At 38.5% G+C, this 20,047-nt stretch overlaps 1 protein-coding gene across 2 annotated transcripts in view; it reads right to left on the minus strand.

Annotated features, from left to right (window-relative positions):
* Nucleotides 1-547: 547 nt before the first annotated feature.
* TMEM45A (transmembrane protein 45A) overlaps nt 548-20,047 on the minus strand; it is a 70,045-nt gene continuing 50,545 nt past the window's right edge. For both annotated transcript variants that reach the window (XM_031024057.2, XM_006729574.3), the window contains 5 exons: nt 17,393-17,584; nt 15,924-16,136; nt 13,956-14,140; nt 5,678-5,823; nt 548-1,059 (listed from right to left, as the gene is read on the minus strand). In XM_031024057.2, the coding sequence (XP_030879917.1) occupies nt 966-1,059; nt 5,678-5,823; nt 13,956-14,140; nt 15,924-16,136; nt 17,393-17,582 (828 nt within the window). In that variant the 5' untranslated portion in view covers nt 17,583-17,584 and the 3' untranslated portion in view covers nt 548-965. The remainder of the gene's footprint in view (nt 1,060-5,677; nt 5,824-13,955; nt 14,141-15,923; nt 16,137-17,392; nt 17,585-20,047) is intronic.

Genomic DNA, 20,047 nt, shown 5'->3' on the forward strand with positions numbered 1-20,047 from the left:
TCATAGAGGAAGGGAGGGAAAACCGAATGGGAAGTCATCAGAGAGAAAGACAAACCATGAGAGACTCTTTTTTTTTTTTTTTTTTAAAGATTTTATTTATTTGACAGAGAGAGATACAGCGAGAGAGGGAACACAAGCAGCGGGAGTGGGAGAGGGAGAAGCAGCCTTCCTGCGGAGCAGGGAGCCCGATGCGGGGCTCGATCCCAGGACTCTGGGACCATGACCTGAGCCGAAGGCAGACACTTAATGACTGAGCCACCCAGGCGCCCCACCACGAGAGACTCTTAACTACAGGAAACAAACTGAGGGTTGCTGGAGGGGAGGTAGGTGGGGGGATGGGATAACTGGGTGATGAGCATTAAGGAGGGCATGTGATGTGATGAGCACTGGGTGTTACATGCAATTGATGAATTATTGAACTCTACATCTGAAACGAATGATGTACTATATGTTGGCTAATTGAATGTAAATAAAGAAAGAAAACAAATAATGAAAATGTAAAACAAAACAAAACAAAACAACAACAACAACAACAAAACTTGAGGTGTCTGTACCAAGGTTTTTGCATTCATTTATTTCTCATTGCAGCAACAAGATAAACAAGTGTAATTCGATGTTTAATGAGTTACAAATGGTAGTAAGCCCAGACACCTTGAGCATATGTATAAGGCAAATAAAACATTTTTCTTAGCGTGGATGTTAACTTTAAATGATCTGGGAATAGTTGCTCCAGGCCCCAAATACCATGACTGATGTGCAAAATGCATTTATCACCCAAAGTACTTACAAACCTAAAAATAAAATATTTGAATTCAAATACTTTAACCAAATTGGAAATACAAACAATATACCAAGAATCATCCTCAGCCGCCTGTTCTCCAAGCAAAAGGTCAAAAAACAAAACCATGAACAAAAATAATCCAAAAAAGAGAAGTTCATCCAGAAAGACTAAATGCCTATCAAAATCACATCTCTTCTTCTGATTCTTGTTCTCGTTCAACATTTTTCAGGAGTCCAACTTCTGAAGGGCAGAACCTCTGAAGTCGAGATTTAACCAACCTGAGGAGAATGAAAGGCATCTCACGTTATGCTGTTTAATAAAAACCCAGAACAACGTGTATCTATAATTCAACAAACTCCAAATTATCTGTGCAAATGGGAGAGGCAATCCAAAAAAAGAAAATCACTTTTATTTGGTTTTGGAGCTACCTGAAAAATTTTTGTGGATTAAAGCAGGGTATAAGTATACAGATACAATACAATTTTTAAATGTATAACATGATTGTTTAATTAGGCATCAGAGAATGCCTAATTATTCATAGCTTTGATCATTTCTAAAACAAACAAGAGAATCTCTGGGCTGCAGGAAGCCCAGATGAAACCGAGCTCAGCCTAGAGCTTTTCCATCAAGTCCACACCTAGCTATGTATTGCAAAAAGGAGCCCTCTCTTGTAAAGGAAGTGCATAAAGGCATCTCCTTCCCCGTGTCAAGCCCCATGTCAAGCCTGTCCCAACTTGTGCCTTGAGAGGGGTGCTTTTGTGCAGGCCATGAACTGCTCAACTGCATGTGATGGTCCATGTAGTGATCCATGATAAAATAAGAAGTTGGAAGAAGTGCCCTCCACCTTTGTGATTATTTTCATAGATTAAGAGATCTGTAGGTCTAGGGGTAAGCAGCAATATAATTTTTGATGCTGGAAGATATGAAGATTCTTAGTGGCAGAAACTCAGCAGACTCTCCACTTCCCCGATGTAATAAAAACTAAGCAAAGCTTTTCCTGTGCATGATTATTCATAAAGACATTGTACTATGACTATATTGATAAAATATAGTTAAATTCCAAAAGTACATAGGAATACACAAACAAATTTGATACACCAAATCATCAAAATCATTCTCATTTTGTGAAAAACTTCACCAGTCTATCTGCATCCCCTATTTTCTGCCTCTCTTCTTCCAGTGAAGGCTTGCCCCCATAAATATGCAATGACTTTACTTGTGCTCTGGATCCCACTAGAATAAAAGCTTCATAAGAGCAAAGACCTTATCTTATTTAGTGCCTTAATGCTAGCCAGAGTCTAGAACAGCATCTGGTGCATAACAGTGGCTCAACACACATCTGATGAATCAATGTCCTTCGGAGCAATCTGCCAGGAGCCCATATCACTCACTTATTCGTAGAGGTTAATTCTTCAGTCACTTTCAACTCAGCATTAACTCCTCCAATATACAACAACTGAGTAGTACCAATAACAACTATTGACTCATCAAGATCAAGGAAACCAATCAAAATAATTTGCCTTGATTATTGACTATTGATGTTGATCCCAATGTCCTCAGCTCTTCAAGGCACTATTCTTGCAAAAGGCTAATAGGCTTAAATAATTTAAAGCCTGGGACAGTGTTTGTGTCATATTTTAGATCCACACAGTTATCTCTACATTGCACAACCTCAATACATGCTAAATGAAATGGATTAACTGTTAATTCATTAATTAGATTCATTCCTGATGGCTCATGTGGAAAATAAAACAAACACATGGCTACTTATTACAAATTAATTGTTAACCCAGACCCTAGTGACTCTTCCTGTTTCCCACTCCTCTTTCCTGGGCTGTGTCTGCTGTTTCTACAAGCTACCCAGCTGAGGCATGTTCAGGCTCTATCTGCACCCTGTAGCCCTAGGTATTGGCACATGCATAAATGGGCGCTGGAGACAGATTAAAGGCTGGAATGATAAAGAAGTGCAAATAATTGCTAGTTCCTGGAATGATGTTTGTCCAGGATACTAAGGTTAGGATGTGTCTGAGGTTTTGCTCTCATAGGTTTTCTTTGATTAATAAGAAAAAGAGCAGAACTGAGACTCTGGGTATACTTCCACAGTCCATCTGGAAATCAAACTTCCAGAAGGCAAACCTCATTTTCCTGGAATTTGGTCATCTCTATTTTGTTCTTCAAAATGAGTCACCTGAATTATTGCTTAGGAAACCAACCTGAAAGTGGGCATATTTCTCGACCCATAGAGAGGGGCTTTTGAAATAATTCTATAAATAGTGGTATTTAAATATGAAATACAGTAGAATATCTAATAAAATTTCCAAACAGATAAGTCTCTCCTATAAATGTCATTTCAGAACTGCAGGTATGGGTCTGAATGAGGCAATCTTTGAACCATTATTCTGGAAATTTATGAGGCTGATTGAGGCAATCTTTGCACCATTATTCTGGAAAGCTGGGAAGTAGAACTTCACTTTTCTGAGATTTGGGGGGTTGTGGTTCCATAACCTAGTTTTGTTTCCATGGTGATCTTTGCACTTTGTCAAACATATTCTGACATAATGTCCTGAAAATCCATCACCTGTGACTGAATTACAAACTACTCCAGTCAAACCCTGAAAAATAGATTGTCAAAACTCCTTATGATTATAGAACTGAATTAGCCTGCCATGTGACCTCACTGAAAGTCAGTACTGAATCTTCATGACATTTTTAAGCTATTGCTTAAGTTTATATCAACATACCTCACATCATGAGCTCTTGTTCTTATACTTCCAAGAGCACTATGAGAGCAAGACTGGAAAGCATCTGAAACATGATTTCCAAACAAACAAAGCGCATATTCATGTAACTCTGAAGCAGATCTATTAAAACACGCCTGACGGCATGCCAGGAGCTGTGCAAATATAAAAAGGGTATTTTCCTAAGGGTGATACAATCTAGCTAGCAGATCAGGCTGACGTAAGCTAATAGTAAAGATAGATCGCAATTGCTAAAATGGGTAGTAGTGACTAAAGTACTATACAAACTCCTGAAGGGAGATGAGGGCTAGAATTGTCACAGAAGTTTTCATAGAAGAGATGGGCATTTAATTTGGATATGCCAAGTAGAGTGGACTAAGTGGCCCAAAAGGTAAAGGTTGAAAAAGACATCTAGAAAACTGTAAGTGGATAAGAGAGGTCTGAAGCTTTTTGAAACAGGAAGAGACAGTAGTCTTCTTTTGGCTCTGGAAGGGAGCTGATGTGAGCTAGAGAGGCTCCTTGAATGTTACCATTATTCTCGAGGTTGCCCAGCCCCTAAGGAGGTGAGACCAAGATGTCAGCCTAGAGGAAGAAACCAAGTTTCACTCAATGGCAGAGCCAGTCTTAACAGCCATCTGCATGCTTTGGAGGAATGAAATAGGACTAATAGAAATCAGTCAATGAGAAGCTAGAATCTCCCAGTACCCAAAGCACTTAGACCCCTAGAAGGAGGTAACTACAGATCAAAGTAAGCTGACCCAAAGCCTAGCAGAGACATCAGGAGCTAGACAAGGAAATCGTTCTCTTACTCAGAGACCCAGCACCAAAGCTGCTTCAGCAGTGAAGCTCAGAGAAGCACAAAGCAAGAGAGAAGAGTAGAAAGCTAGTTTTTGAAGAGGATGAGACCCCACTGGGCCTAGAAGCAGCTACCATATTTTAGAAGTCTAGAGAACCTACTAGATGCATACTGCCCAATATGGTAGTCACTATACATTTACAGATATTTAAATTAATTAAAATTAATGTGGCACTAGGCACATGTCAAGTGCTCAATAACCATATAGTCAAGTAGCTCATGGCCACCAAAATGAAGCCTGCAGATATAGAACATTTAGGTAAATACTGAAGTCTGAAGAATTAAGTGTGGAGCCTGCATGCCTAGTAGTTGGGACCAGCCAGACCCACTGTGGTTTGGTATTAGCTACCTTAAAGACAGGAACCATGTTCAGCTCTTTCTATTCCTTTTGATCCTTCAAGCTGAAGCTTAATTCTCAACTGCGAGGAAGCCTCCTCTGGGCTCCAGTAGTGCTTTGTTCTACTATTTCCACCTATTGCATTGTATTTCAATTGTCTATCTCTCCCCCTTAGGGTCTATACCTTATGCATTTTGTGATACAGAAGAAGGAGGAGGAGGAGGAGAACAAGAAAACTAACAAGAACAAGAACAAGAAGAAGAAGAACTTCCGCTGTGCCTTTATTATGTCCTAAACAGTTTAAATACATATCTCATTTAGGTACTATTATTATTCCCATTTTGTAAACAATAAAACTGAGACTTAATGTGGTTACATAATTTGCCTAAAATCATACAGCTGATAGGTAGCAGAATTAGGAATATGTGTTTTATCAATCTGTTATATTGCTCTTCATCTACTGTGAAACATTGTATCAGGGTCTAAAAACATGATTTTTCAACTGAATCTTACTTTTAGAAATATTAGAGTAAATGTCAAATTAATCATATACTCAAATTTAATGGGAGACATAAATATTGGTCAAAAAATGACACCAAGCTTGTGAATTGCTATGATTGATGTACATGTGGGCAAATGAAGGGCTCATTGCAAGTATGGAGAGGACCATCTGGAAAAGGAGACAGCATATGCAAAGACATGAAGGCACAGAAAAGGGTGTTGAAGGGTGACACATAGGTTAGAGACACAGCTGAGACACTGTTGAGGGAGTCTAACTTTAAGCCAGCATTTATTCTTTCGAGGGGGACTTTCTGGGTTTGCAGATAATTTTCTGCTACATTACCCTGTCTTGTGGAATACTAAGGAATGAAGTTCCTCTTTGAATTTAAAGTTCAATACTTTCGAGTCTTGATGATCAGATACCAAGGAAGAGAACTTATGTGAACAAAAAATCACTAACTTACCAAGTGACAAAGGCATAAATCATTCCAACGATGATAATGCTTAATGCATAATGCCAACAAAAGCATATGGTAAGAAACATAATGTTGTCATGATCCATTGCATCCCATGCAGGACCTCCACTGGGGGGATAAAGGACAAAACCAATCTGTAATTTAAAACAAAAAGCACATATTAAAATAATCAGCCACATTCCCAAAGATAGTACATTTCAAAATGTTTGGTTCTAAGATTAATCTTAACTAAAGTAACTCCAATTATCTGAGATGCTACAGATAAGACATCAGATAGTATCTACCAGGTCATATTTTCTTAAAAAAAAATGTTAAGGACATTGAAGAGAAATTTTCAAAATATGAATAGGAATCATCTCTGTGGTTTAGTGGACTTTCAGAGAATGTGTCAGGTTTCTAAGTTGTGCAGTTTCACAGTTATTTCAAAATTAGAGTATAAAGAGGTTTTAAAATAAATAAATGTTCACAGCTAACATTATATTCAATGATCAAAGACTGAAAGCTTTGCCCCTAAGATCAGCAACAAGAGGAGGGTGTTGGATTCACCACTTCTATTCACTAGGAATTTCTAGCCAAAAATTAGTCAAGTAAAATAAATAAAGGGTATCCAGATTCTAAAGGAAGAAGTGAAACTATCTATATTCACAGATTATATAATCTTATATATAGAAAATCCTAAAGAATCCACACAAAAAAAAACTATTAGAGCTAATCAATGAATTCAGCATACTTGCAGGACACAAAATTAACAAACAAATTCAGTTGTATTTCTATACACATGCAATGAACAACCCAAAAATTGAATTAAGAAAACAATGTTACTTACAATAACATTGAAAAAAATAAAATACTTAGAAATAAATTTAATCAAAGAGGTTCAAGACTTGTACACTGAAAACTACAAAACATTGTTGAAAGAAATCAAAGACCTAAATAAATGGAAATACATCTCATGTTCATGGACTGGATGATTTAATATTGTTAAGATGGCAATAGCACCCAAAGAAATCTACAAATTCAGTGCAATCTCTATCAAAATCCCAATGGTCTCCTTAATGCCCATCATCCAGTTACCCCACCCCCCCACCCACCTCCCCTTCCACAACCCTCAGAAGGCACATGATGTGATGAGCACTAGGTGTTATATGCAACTGATGAATCATTGAACACTACATCAAAAACTAATGATGTATGGGGCGCCTGGGTGGCTCAGGCGTTAAGCGTCTGCCTTTGGCTCAGGTCATGATCCCAGGGTCCTGGGATCAAGCCCCACATCCCTCTCCCACTTCCCCTGCTTGTGTTCCCTCTCTCGCTGTGTCTCTGTCAAATAAATAAATAAAACCTTTAAAAAATTAAAATAATAAATAAATAATAAATAAAAAACTAATGATGTAGTATATGCTGGCTAATTGAATTTAAATAAAAAAAAAAATCTCAATGGTCTTTTTTTTACAGAAATGGAAAGCTGACCCTAAAAATCATATGGAATTACCAGGAACCAAGAATAGCCAAAACAATTTCAAAAAATAAAAACAAAGTTTTAAGATGCATGCTTACTGATTTCAAAACTTACTACAAAAATTGCAGTAATCAAAATAGTGTGGTATTGACATAATGATAGAAATATGGATTGATGAAATAGAATTGAGAGTCCAGAAATAAATCTATATGTCTGTAGAAAATTCATTTTTGACAAGAGTGCCACGGCCATTCAATGGGTAAATAGTAGTCTCATCACCAAATGGTGCTGGTACAATTGGATATCCACATGCAAAAGAATGATTTTGGACCCTTACCTTACACCCCATACAAAAATTAACTCAAAAAAATTAACAACTGAGGGTTGCTGGAGTGGAGGGGAGTGGGAGGGATGGGGAGGGTATGTGCTATGGTGAGCACTGTGAATTGTCTAAGAGTGATGAATCACAGACCTGTACCCCTGAAATAAATAATACATTATATGTTAATTTAAAAAAAAAAGAAAAAGAAAAAAATATTACTCAACACTTCTACTCCCTAGTTACCACCCAGAAGAAATGAAAACATACACCCACATAAAGCCTTGTAACGTGAATGCTCATTTAAAGCAGCATTATCCATGATAGCTCCCAAATGGAAATAACCCAACTGTGTATAACCTGGCAAGTGGAAAATGAAAATGTGCCATATCCATACACTGGAATGCTACAACAACAAAAAGAAGACACTACTGACACATTCTGTAGCATGGACTCAGAATCATTATGCTAAAGGAAACAAGTCAGATGTACAAGATTACTTTTGCACCACTCCATTTATGTGACATGTTCAGAAAAGGCAAATCACTAGACATAGAAAAGGGACAAGTAGTTGCTAGGGGATGGAGGTGGGAACAGGGAGTGACTGTAACTGGCATGAGTGATCTTTTTGGGATGATGGTGTACAACTCTGTATATTTACTAAAAATCAGTGAATTATACATACATTTAAGCTTGTGAATTTTATGGTATAGAAATTATACTTTAGTACAGTTGTGTAAAAATAAAAATGGCTTATCTTCTGGGAAAGTAAATTCCAAAACAAAGAACTGAGAACAACTAGGCTAAGTCAATGAATGATCATAGATCTTAGATGTATCTTGCCAATACCCTTGAAATGTTTAAAATGCTAATTGATGAGACTATCTACATGGTGATTCTTTGGACAGTTGTTGCTCCTTTGAGTTCAGAGAAGTTTTGTAAGACTATTAAAAAATAGTTAAAGCAAAAAAAAAAAAGAAAAAAAGGATCAAAAACTAAATATAAGAACTAAAACCATAATACTCTTAGAAGAAAACATAGGGGGAAAGCTTCATGTCCTGGCATTGGGGATGACTTCTTAGATACTACACCAAAAGTACAATCAACCAAAAAAAAAAAAAAAAAAGGTAAATTGGACTTCACCAAAATTAAAAACTTTTGTACATCAAAGGACACTATCAAGAAAATGAAAAAGGAGCCCACAGCATGGGATAAAATACTGCTGTATCATATATCTGATAAGGAATTAATATCTAGCATGTACAAAGACCTCCTAAAACTCAACAACTAAAGACAAAAAATAACTATTTTTAAATGAACAACGGAGTTGAAGAGATATTCCTCCAAAGATGGTATACAAATGGTAAATAAACTCATGAAAAGATGAAGAACATTGTTACTTATTAGAGAAATGCAAATCCAAACCACAGGAGATACAACTTCACACCCACTAGGATGGTAAAAATAATAAATAACAAGTGTTAGTAAGAATAAAGAGAAATTGGAATCCTTGTAAATTGCTGGTAGGAATATAAGATGGTGCAGTCACTGTGGAAAACAACTGGACAGTTCTTCAAAAAGTTAAATGCAGCTTTAATTATCACATGAACTGGCAATGTCATTCCTAAGTATATACCCAAAAGAACTGAAAACAAGTATTCAAACAAAAACTTGTAAACAAATGTTCATAGAAGCATTATTCACAATAGTCAAAAGTTGAAAACAACCCAAATGTCTGTCAACTGATGATGAATAAACAAAATGTGGTATACCAATACAATGGACTATTGAACCATAAAGTCATGACGCACTAATGCATGACACAATATAGATGAATCTTATAAACATTATGTTAAGGGAAAGAGGGCAGACACAAAAGGTCCCATATTGTCTGATTCTGTTTACATGAAATATTCAGAATAACTAAATTCATAGAAACAAAAAACAAATTAGTGGTTATCAGGGGCTAAGAGGAGAGTAAAAGAGAATGATTGCATCAGGGTTCCAGGGTTTCCTTCTGGGGTGATGAAAAGGTTTCAGAACTGAATAGCAGTGATAGTTGCATAATATAGTGAATGTACTAATTGGCACTGAATTATATACTCTAAAACAGTTAATTGTGTTATGTAAATTTTATCCTAACAAAAAACAAAAAGAGAACGAGAGAGAGAGATGGATGAATGATGGACAGATGGGGGGATGGAGGATGGACATATGTCAGGTCTCTAGAACTAAATGAAATACAATACCAAGATAATTACATGGACAATGTATGAATGTCCACCATATATTAGCTAATTATATGTCAGTTACAGTGCTTGGGAGTGTTCCTTACAATGGCCCTTAAATGATGTATTATTATCCCATTTTAATATATTATTATCCCATTTTAACATATTGTCTTTATCTCTGGATGAGAAAATTGGGTGGTTTCATAATTTGCCTGGAATCGCACATCTAATAAATGAAATCTAACAGGAACAAAAAAAAAGCATTTAGTCCATAGTATTGAGTGAAACTTTAATACCATTTCTGTTTGAAATTTCCAATAACCTGAGTAAATTAGGAAAAAACAAGACTTGGGCCTTAATCACTTGTTCCCATTTCCCATTCTAAAGAATTCCCTTTGGTTGGAAAGAGAACTACCATTTGTACCACCCAGTAGATGTATCACTAGGTGTGGGGCACCTTAACTTCATTCATGCACATAAACTTCACCATAATTCTAAGTCCTCATAATAACCGCAAGAATAAGCCATTATCCCCATTCTTCTCATGCCCTACTTTTGCAGCAACTCATGAAAGATGACAAAAAAAATTGTGTCAAGTGGGAGTATCTTTTAGGGAGAGTTGAGTGTAATAAATTATGGACCAGCTCCCCAGTTCCTACCTAGTGGTCCCACCAATGTCCTTCCAATGCCATCCACCCATCTATCCTTGCTTGGGCAGTGTTTTGCTACAGCTCCCTGAGGTAAGGGTTAGCAGTTGTGGCTTATAATGTGTACCTCCAAAAGGATATGTTGATGTCCTAACACTTGGTGCCCGTGAATGTGACCTTATTTGGAAATAATGTCTTTGCTGATGTCATCAACTTGAGATGAGGTCATAGTGGATTAGAATTGGCCCAAATCCAATGACTAGTGTCCTTATTATGGAAGGCTATGTGAAGACACAGGTACACAGAAACCCACAGGTGTACCTATGGAGGCAGAGGTTGAGGTTATGCTGCCATAAGCCAAGGAATGTCAAGGATTGCTGGCAGCTCTCTAGGAGAGTGGCATAAGACAGATCCTCCCTTTGGGCCCCCAGGAAGGAACCAACATGCTGACCCCTTGATTTCTGGACTTCTGGCCTCCAAAACAGTGAAAGAATAAATTTCCGTTGTTTTAAGTCATCCAACTTGTGGGACTTTGTTATTGGAGCCCTAGGATACTAATACAAGAGCTAAGACCAAAATAAGCAAGGAATATCACTTATCCTAAACCTCAAGTCTGGACACTTTGGTGGCTCTTATCCATCTTTCAAATCCCAACTTAACTTTACTTTCTCCTGGTAAAGCATAGAATAAATAGTGTACACTCATGTGATTAATATGGTAGAACCAGACTTCAGATCCAGGTCTGCCTGACCTAGAGTCTCGTGGACTTCTCCCTCCATGCCATAGTCACAATCGTTTTCTGGAGCTTCCAAAATAAAATATCTCTTAAGTCACCTTCATTGGTCGTTACCAATTCTACCAGCCAAATGTTTACTGTTTTATACCAAGAAAAGAGAAACTTTGAGCGCCTCTCACTACTCATCTCCTTGAGACCCTCAGAGCCTGACACTGAAAGCTAAAGACTTAACTGAAGGCCACTGTGAAGCCTATGAACAGTGTTAACTGATGTGATTATTGTGAAAGTCATAGAAACATTCCAAGTCATTTCAGGATAAAAGCAAGTGAATTCGGAAAGCTGAAAAACTAAGGGCCAGAAAATGCCACAACTCATTAAATCTTCCTTGATATATAGAATCAGCCACTACTCTCTCATTAGTTATTCTAATTTGCTTCCTAATGTAAAATTCCAACCAGAGAAAAGGTCTGAAAAAGAATTTTTCTTGCTGTATCTTCTATGCCACTCCTGAACGTCTGTTTTTGAATAGTTTAAGCCTCATTAATATCACATTTAAAATGTAAATAATTATCTTCTCTAATATACAGCAAGCCAGGGGCTCATTCCTATAGGTTAGAGTTTGAATTTCCTAGTGTTTTAAGTCTTATTTTCCAATCACTTATTTCAACACTATCAGCCTTAAACAAGTGTTTGATCTACCATATCAGACTCAGACCACTACTGCTTAGTTGGGTCTTTTTGACATCTTTGAATGAACTTTTGTCTTTCATAAAGACAAAATAAGGCTGCACTTTACTTCGGGCTCAACAATCTGGGGAGCCATGGGAGGAGTCCCCGGAGCAATTAGTGGGGGAGGGTGATGAAGCAGAAGTTACTGTTCAAAGTAATTGGAAACAAAGACAGCAGAAGTGTCTTCTTCCTCCCCTGATGGTCTCTGCCTCAACTCTGACAATGATAGGAGGGAACTTGGAAATGACAAAGTGTGAAAGTGAGCTTTAGAAATATTCTCCCACAGGGGTGACTGGGTGGCTCAGTCGGTTAAGCATCTGACTCTTGATTTCAGCTCAGGTCATGATCCCAGGGCTGTAAGACTGAGCCTTCCATCTCCTTACCACTCCTGGTGGGGGCTCTGTGCTCAGTGGGGAATCTGCTTGAGATTCTCTCTCTCCCTCTCCATCTGCCCCTTCCCCCACTCATTCCCCATCATTTACATATGAGTTATAAAAAAAAAAAGGCCAATCTGAACATTTGCCTCATTCATTTTGCATCTCCTTATTTATAGTTCCAAGAGTCTGGGTGTGCTAATCTGTCTACATATTGTTTATGCACTAGTATTAACCACCTATGGACAAGTAAAGAGAGAAAAAATATGGTGAAAAGCAAATCACAATGTCATATTATCAACTTAAGACAGAGTTTTGACCATAAACGTTCATATACCACACAGAGCACCAAAATAAAAGTGGAATAAATTCACCTACGTCTCTAGACATTTTTGTTTCAGAGGAATCTGAGGGTGGAGAGACGTACTACAGTTAAACCTTCATTTCCTGCCAGTGTGTGTGTTTGCATTGGTATTAAATGCTCATTTTTCTTTAAGCCTCCTAACGTTATTTAGTCTAGCCACCAGGTAAAAAAAGAAACTAGTCTAGACATACTGATAGATGGAAAAGATTTTTAAATAGTTACAGATTTATGCCCAAAGATTTTTTTTGTTTTTTTTTTAGATTTTATTTATTTATTTGACAGAAAGAGACACAGAGAGAGAGGGAACACAAGCAGGGGGAGTGGGAGAGGGAGAAGCAGGCTTCCCACAGAGCAGGGAGCCTGATGCGGGGCTCGATCCCAGGCCCCTAGGATCATGACCTGAGCCAAAGGCAGACACTTAATGACTGAGCCACCCAGGTGCCCCAATGCCCAAAGATTTTTAACCTCATAGCTCTTTCCTAGAAAAGCTTTTGGTAAAATATAAAAACATTATTTCTCTGCCAAAGCGGACAACATTAGGTCAACATATTCTCAGTTGTGACAGCCCATGTTTCTTCCCTCAGATTCTTAATCATTAATTATTAATGGAACAGTAATTAGTTTGAAAATCCCTGCAATAACCTCATCCCAAGTTCCTGCTTTCTGGTGATGAAACATCTCCTCTAAGAGGTCATCCCCTATTAAACCACATTCACCTTTCATCTCAGACTTTCCTTACATCTATATGTGTATATTAGAGTATGATTTACCAGTCTCTATAAAATATAAGTTCACTAATTGGAATACATGTTTTTGACAACACGCCAAGGTTAGGTAGTCAACAGAGTAAAATGGAAAGAGCCTGGGACTTGGGGTCAGACAGACCCACATTTAGATTCTAGTTCCATTACTGTGTGAGTCTGGGATAGTCATGGGGTCTCGCTGAGTCCTATCAGTAAATTTGGGATGATAATACCTAACTTCCAAGTTACTGTGGGGATATAATGAAACAACATGTATGTAATAGTCCTGTAGAGCGGCTGGCACATTGTTGTTTCTCAGTAATTAATCATTTCCTCTCCTTCCTGCCTTTCATATATTTCTCAAGCTCATCACTCATAAGGATGTAAGCTACTTTAGCAAAAGCAATGGCTCAGAATTCCTACATTACGGATATTCAGGTGTGTGAGGAAGATGAACACACCCCATTTCCTTCCCGGCTGCTCTGTCAGTACTCCCCCCAGGGCCTCTGGGCTACTCAAAGCAACATCACCTCTCAAAGACCCACATTCTCTCTACAGGCAGCACATCAGAAGGAAGTGTCCGATTCTGGATCAAAATACCCCACCAAAGAGAGACGAGTACAGATGGAGACACCAGATCCCTTCACAGGAGGCCTCGACTCACCTGCCAAAACCAGCTCCCCTGAAGCAGGATAAAGCTTGTCCGAGTAAGTTCCACAGTGATACTGGTCCGTATGAAGAGCTCCAAGAAGGCAATCAGGCCTGTCACAAAGATGGCCAAGACCAACAGCTGGTGCACAAAGATGTCCAGCATTTCCCGGCCATGAGTGTGATTATACATGATAAAAGCTGATAGGGAAAAAATAGTTTCTCTTTTTCAGTGAAACCAAGGGGCATCCACCATTTTTCTCCCTCCTCTCTCCCCCTCCCTCTCTCTCTGTCTTCCCCACCCCACATAATTTTATACTCACACACACACACATGCACACACATCAATTTGTCCAAAATATCAAGTGCTCTCTGCTTCCCACAATAATGGAAACTTCTAGCATTTTTGGAGTCATCACTACCTCTTTTATTTTTAAGATTTTATTTATTTATTTGTCAGAGGGAGAGAGAGAGAGTGAGCACAAGCAGAGGGAGAAGTAGGCTCCCTGCTGAGCAAGGAACCCAATGCAGAACTCCATCCCAGCACCCTGGGATCATGACCTGAGCCAAAAGCAGATGCTTAAACGACTGAGCCACCCAGGCGTCCCATCATCACTACCTCTTAAGAATAGAGATCTATCTCTCCTTTTCCCTTTCCCAACCTTTATTTTCTTGTCTAACATATCATGACACTTTCAACTAACTATATTTCAAAGCATCTTCTATAAAGGAGGATGAATAGTAAGTGTGATGGGGGCAGGGGAGCAAGAATACACAGATGAATGAGACAAATCCTTGCTTTAAGGAATTCGGTCCATTGGAGTAAGCAAATATATATATACAAATCATAAGAGTGGACTTTGATGGGTATGACAAGATGCTCTGGAAGCTCCCAAAAAATAGTAACTACCTATGTTATTTAATCCCATGAGCAGATTCCAGCTTTATCTTCAACCTTTTCATGTAGATGAGGAGGAAAAGATGTTCACTCAAAATATGGTAACACCCTGAGATACTGAGAATCTTGCTCATGGTTGTTGACGTCCATCTTTTAGCTAGCCTTTGTTCTCAGAAAGGGGTTGGCAAAAGTCCTTATCTTCAGATGGGGGAAGGAAGGTGGACAGTTAGGAAATTACTGCCTCCTGATCCTTTGGGATTTTTTTAGTTCTATCATCAATCTAATCCTTACAAATACAATAAATGAAAACAAATTACTAAACACCTGTTTTCCCTACATAGTAACAGGGACATCAGCTGAACAAAAAGTGTTTTTCATTAACCTCTCGAAAATAGGACCTCCTCTTTTTAGTGACTGATTTTTTGACCCTACTTCTCATGTAATGGTGCAGTTCCACTCTATCAATATGAAAAAAGCTAGTTAGCAGGTTAGTAGGTTGCTGTGAGCGGTCTCCTTGTTTCAGGATACTCATGCTTCACTACCCTGAGTTCAGTTTCACTTGTTAAAAATGGAAATCATGATTCTCTCCAGGATAACCTAGAGATAAATAACCATGGTAGGTGGTTATTTAAGAATGATGTGAGGGTGCCTGGGTGGCTCAGTCGTTAAGCGTCTGCCTTCGGCTCAGGTCATGATCCCAGGGTCCTGGGATCGAGTCCCACATCAGGCTCCCTGCTCGGTAAGAAGCCTGCTTCTCGCTCTCCCACTCCCCCTGCTTGTGTTCCTGCTCTCGCGATCTCTCTGTCAAATAAATAAATAAAATCTTTAAAAAAAAAAAAAAAGAATGATGTGAAATGTGAATAAAGCACATCAAAGGATGGTGCTTGTCCCGGTTTACTGTATGAGTCAGTAGGGAGGGAAAATCCTTGGTGTCCTATGCAGGACATCTGATTATCTCCCCGTGGCCCAAACAAATGGCCCAACCGATCAAGGCGGCACCAGGACACTAAAGGAATATTATTGCACAGGGCTAGACAAGTGTCCAAGGATAGTGAAAGGTACGGGAACATACTCACTTATACTTACCCTCCACAAATAAGGCATTTGACAACATTAACTTGGTTAAGGAGGCAGGAAGCGAACTGATGAGAAAGCATAAGATGTTTGTCACACCCAGCAGCCCAAAGAAGAAATACATGGTGAAATGGTGCCAGTTCAGGAGGTCGACCCACTGGCCCTCTTTATAGTCATATAAGGCCAAATGGGGCCCTCCAGTGATAAATTGCTCCCCAAGCATGCCTGCAAAGGAACATATCACAGTTTTAGTAACCCTCCCCACAACTTCGTGAAGAAAGCAGGAAGACACAGGATTAACCCAGGCCTTAGTCTAATCTAATGTCCTTCTGCGATGCTGATTCTTCTCTCTGGGCTGTTGCCTAACAGCTAAGTACTGGGGCTTTAGGCTGGTTTTAGAGGTTCAAATACTGGTTTGGATGATCAACTTTTAGTCAAAGATAAACCAATTTAGTCAAACATCTAGTTATTTCAGATCATCAAAGCTGATCATTTCAGTTCTTCATAGTTCCCTGATCAGTTCCACTGATGGTCTTAGTTCCCATTTTCATCTAATGACTAGATAAATCCTACAGAGGCTGTTTACTTCCTTCTGACACATCCTACATCTCTGGTTGGCTGCCAAGAAGTAGCGAGTTGTGCTTGATTCAGAATCAAAATACTAGAGTTCAGCTTTTCCCCAAGTCAAGTTTACAGAAAACACAGATTACAGCACCTGGTCTAGTCAGTTATAGAAACAGTAAAACTTTCTTTAAAATTCTGCTTTATGTGTCAATCTATGGAATTTGGCAAGGCAATCCCTCTTTTTGGAAATGGTTGCTCTGTAATTTCATGTCCACAGCAAAGACCAATTGCCATGAATAAAGCAGGAGTAAATCCAAAGGGAAATGAGAAAGTTCTGCCTTTCACAAAGGAGAGGCTACAGTGGAATTCTAAAACCACAGAAAATTTTCACAGAATCTTATAGTCAATGAAAAGGCCCTAGAAGTCATCTGGCCTAACTTCCCTTTTCAATTTAGGAATCACACAAAAAGGATGAGTGCATAAAGCAAGGTCTTCTTCAGCCTGACCCCTCTGTACAGTCCATCAGCAACAACTTATGACTGAGGCTTTCCCATAATAACTTGATTTTGGCATCATTTTGAGAAATGGCTTCTGATAGAGTTTCCTCTTTCAGGCATCAGAATAAATGACATAAAATTATTTCAAGGTTCCAACTAATTCGATAAAGGAAATTCACCTTGAGTGGGCAGGCAAGTTAATATCCATCACTGACTCATTAAGGAATAGGCCTTTGTATAAACATGAAGTGTCACCTTCTAACAAATTATATCAGATAGAAATTACAATTAGAATATGTGTTCAGAGATATTTTTTAATAAAAATTCATTTTAGTGATTTCTTGATTTGGTATTTAATTTTCTCTTTGCATGTAGAAATACCCAAAAGGAGAAAACAGAACACAGAAGTGGTCCACTCACCAGTGATAGCCATGCTGACTAACACGATTCCCTCAAAAATTTCTATTCGATGGAATAATGCTTTGGAGCCAATGTAGGAAGTCCGCTTGTGCTTTTTGCAGGCATATTTCAGAACGCACCTGGTGGTCCACCAGATACCCATGATAATGAAGAAGGTTCCGGGGAGGGCATGACCTTTGAAATTCCCCATGTCTACCAAGATTAGAACATACAGAGGATGAAGACATTTTGTTCCCAGAACTTAGCCGAAACATCACTCATTCTCATAAAATACACTATTTTCTGATGATTATGGATATACCATTGATTTAAGAGGAGTCGATGTTACTGTCAATCACTGCAATATTAACAACACCAAGAAGAAAAAAATTCATATTCATTGAAAACTTACCTTGTGCTAGGCACTATGTCAAATGTTTTACACACAATCTCTACCCTAATTTTTACAACATACCCATTTTCAGTCGGGACACAGGGTTAGAGAGTTAAGTGACTTGCCCAAATTTCATAACTATTAAGCAAGAGTTCTGTTGTTTTTAACAGGGAGCTCAAGGATTTCTTAAAATGATAGCATGTGCAACACCATATAGTTACACTTTAAGGATATTTGGAGGAAAGTAATATGAAAGTTTTACCTGCATGTTTAAAACCTGAAATGATATAAAATTGCCTACAATTTTTTAAGTAAGTAATTTCAAAGTATCAAGCATCGAGTATATAAAAGAGACCATTAGTGCTCATCAAATATTCAAGTGCTTCTCCACAGACTTTTCCCAGCCTCTTCTCCAGGTGATTCAAAACCATGTTTCTAAACAGTATGGAGGTGCCTTAGAAAGTTAAAAATAGAACTACCCTACAACCCTGCAATTGCACTACTAGGTATTTATTGAAAGGATACAAAAATACAGATTCAAAGGGGTCCATGCACCCCGATGTTTATAGCAGCATTATCAACACTAGCCAAACTATGAAAAGAGCCCAAGTGTACCTCAACTAGTGAATGGATAATGAAGATGTGGCATTTTTTTTTTTTAAAGATTTTATTTATTTATTTGAGAGAGAGAGAAAGCATGAGGTGGGGAGGGTCAGAGGGAGAAGCAGACTCCTCGCTGAGCAAGGAGCCCGATGCGGGACTCTATCCTGGGACTCCAGGATCATGACCTGAGCCGAAGGCAGTCGCTTAACCAACTGAGCCACCCAGGCGCCCGGCATTTTTTTTTATAATGGAGTATTACTCAGATATCAAAGAGAATGAAATCTTGCCATTTGCAATGATGTGGATGGAACTAGAGGGTAAGTTAAATAAGTCAGTCACAGAAAGACAAATACCATATGATTTCACTCATATGTAGAATTTAAGAAACAAAACAGATAAACACAGGGGAAGGGAAGGAAAAATAAAATGAGATAAAAACACAGAGAGAGGCAAACCATAAGAGATTCAACTATAGAGAACAAACTGAGGGTTGCTGGAGGGGAGGTGGGTGAGGGGATGGGCTAAATGGGTGATGGGCATTAAAGAGGGCACTTGTGATGACCACTGGGTGTTGTATGTAAGTGATAAATCACTAAATTCTACTCCTGAGACCAATCTACACTATATGTTAACTAACTTCAATTTAAATAGAAACTTATGAAAAAAATATTTTATCCTACCTAAACAAACAAACAAACAAAAACCATGTTTCTAGTTCTGGTCAATGGACTATGGCATTTGTCATTTCCAGGCTGAGTGAGTTGAGAGCCTACATGACTCCTTTAATTCACCTTTCCCCTGCCGTGGCAACCTTGGCATGGCTTATCCAGAACATAGTGGATGGCCAACCAGTCTGCTTCAGATCAATTGTGCTAAGTTATTGAACCTTTAAGGCTTAAAGAGCTTAACCTAGTCTTTTCAGATTGATGCCAAGCCAAATCAAATTGTAAATTGTTTACACAATTGTTACATTTACACAGTGAGACAAAAAATAAAAAGAAATAGCTTCCATTTTTGGCCAGTGCTATAGAAAATCAGTCTTGAATTATGTGAGCAGCCCTTTGTTCAAATGTCCTGTACCATCAACAGAATAATGAAAAGAGAATGCAGAATCCTCTTTATGAATCTCACAGTAGGCCAGATGTAGGAGCACTGATGAAAGGAGATTTCAGGTTTCCCCTGGCCCAGCAGAGGACTTTATCTCCTTGAGTGGGTACTGGGCATTTCAGTTCAGGGGAGACCCCTTTGGGTGACTTCCACATCCTTCACAACTGTGAAATTTCAAGGGGGAACTGTGAAGTTAACTCAAACAGTAAGTCTCTTAAATTTTCAGTCAAGCCCCCAGGTGGACATTTTGGCACACCCCTGAATCATCCAAACCTTCAAATAGAATCTGACTCAATACAGTTGACTCTTGAACAACACAGGGTTGAACTGCTCGGGTCCACTTAGATGCAGATTTTTTTTATAGTACATACTGGAAATGTATTTTCTCTTCCTTACTATTTTCTTCATAACATATTCTTTCCTCTAGCTTACTTTGTCGTAATAATACTGTATATAATATATGTAGCATACAAATATGTGTTAAGTGATCAGTAAGGCTTCCAGTCAACAGTAGGTTACTGGTTGTTCAGTTTGGGGGGAGTCAAGGGTAATACATGGGTTTTCGACTGTGC

The sequence above is a fragment of the Leptonychotes weddellii genome, chromosome 1 (genome assembly GCF_054177405.1).
Source record: "Leptonychotes weddellii isolate Sample4059 chromosome 1, ASM5417740v2, whole genome shotgun sequence".
NCBI classification, from domain to species: Eukaryota; Metazoa; Chordata; class Mammalia; order Carnivora; family Phocidae; genus Leptonychotes; species Leptonychotes weddellii.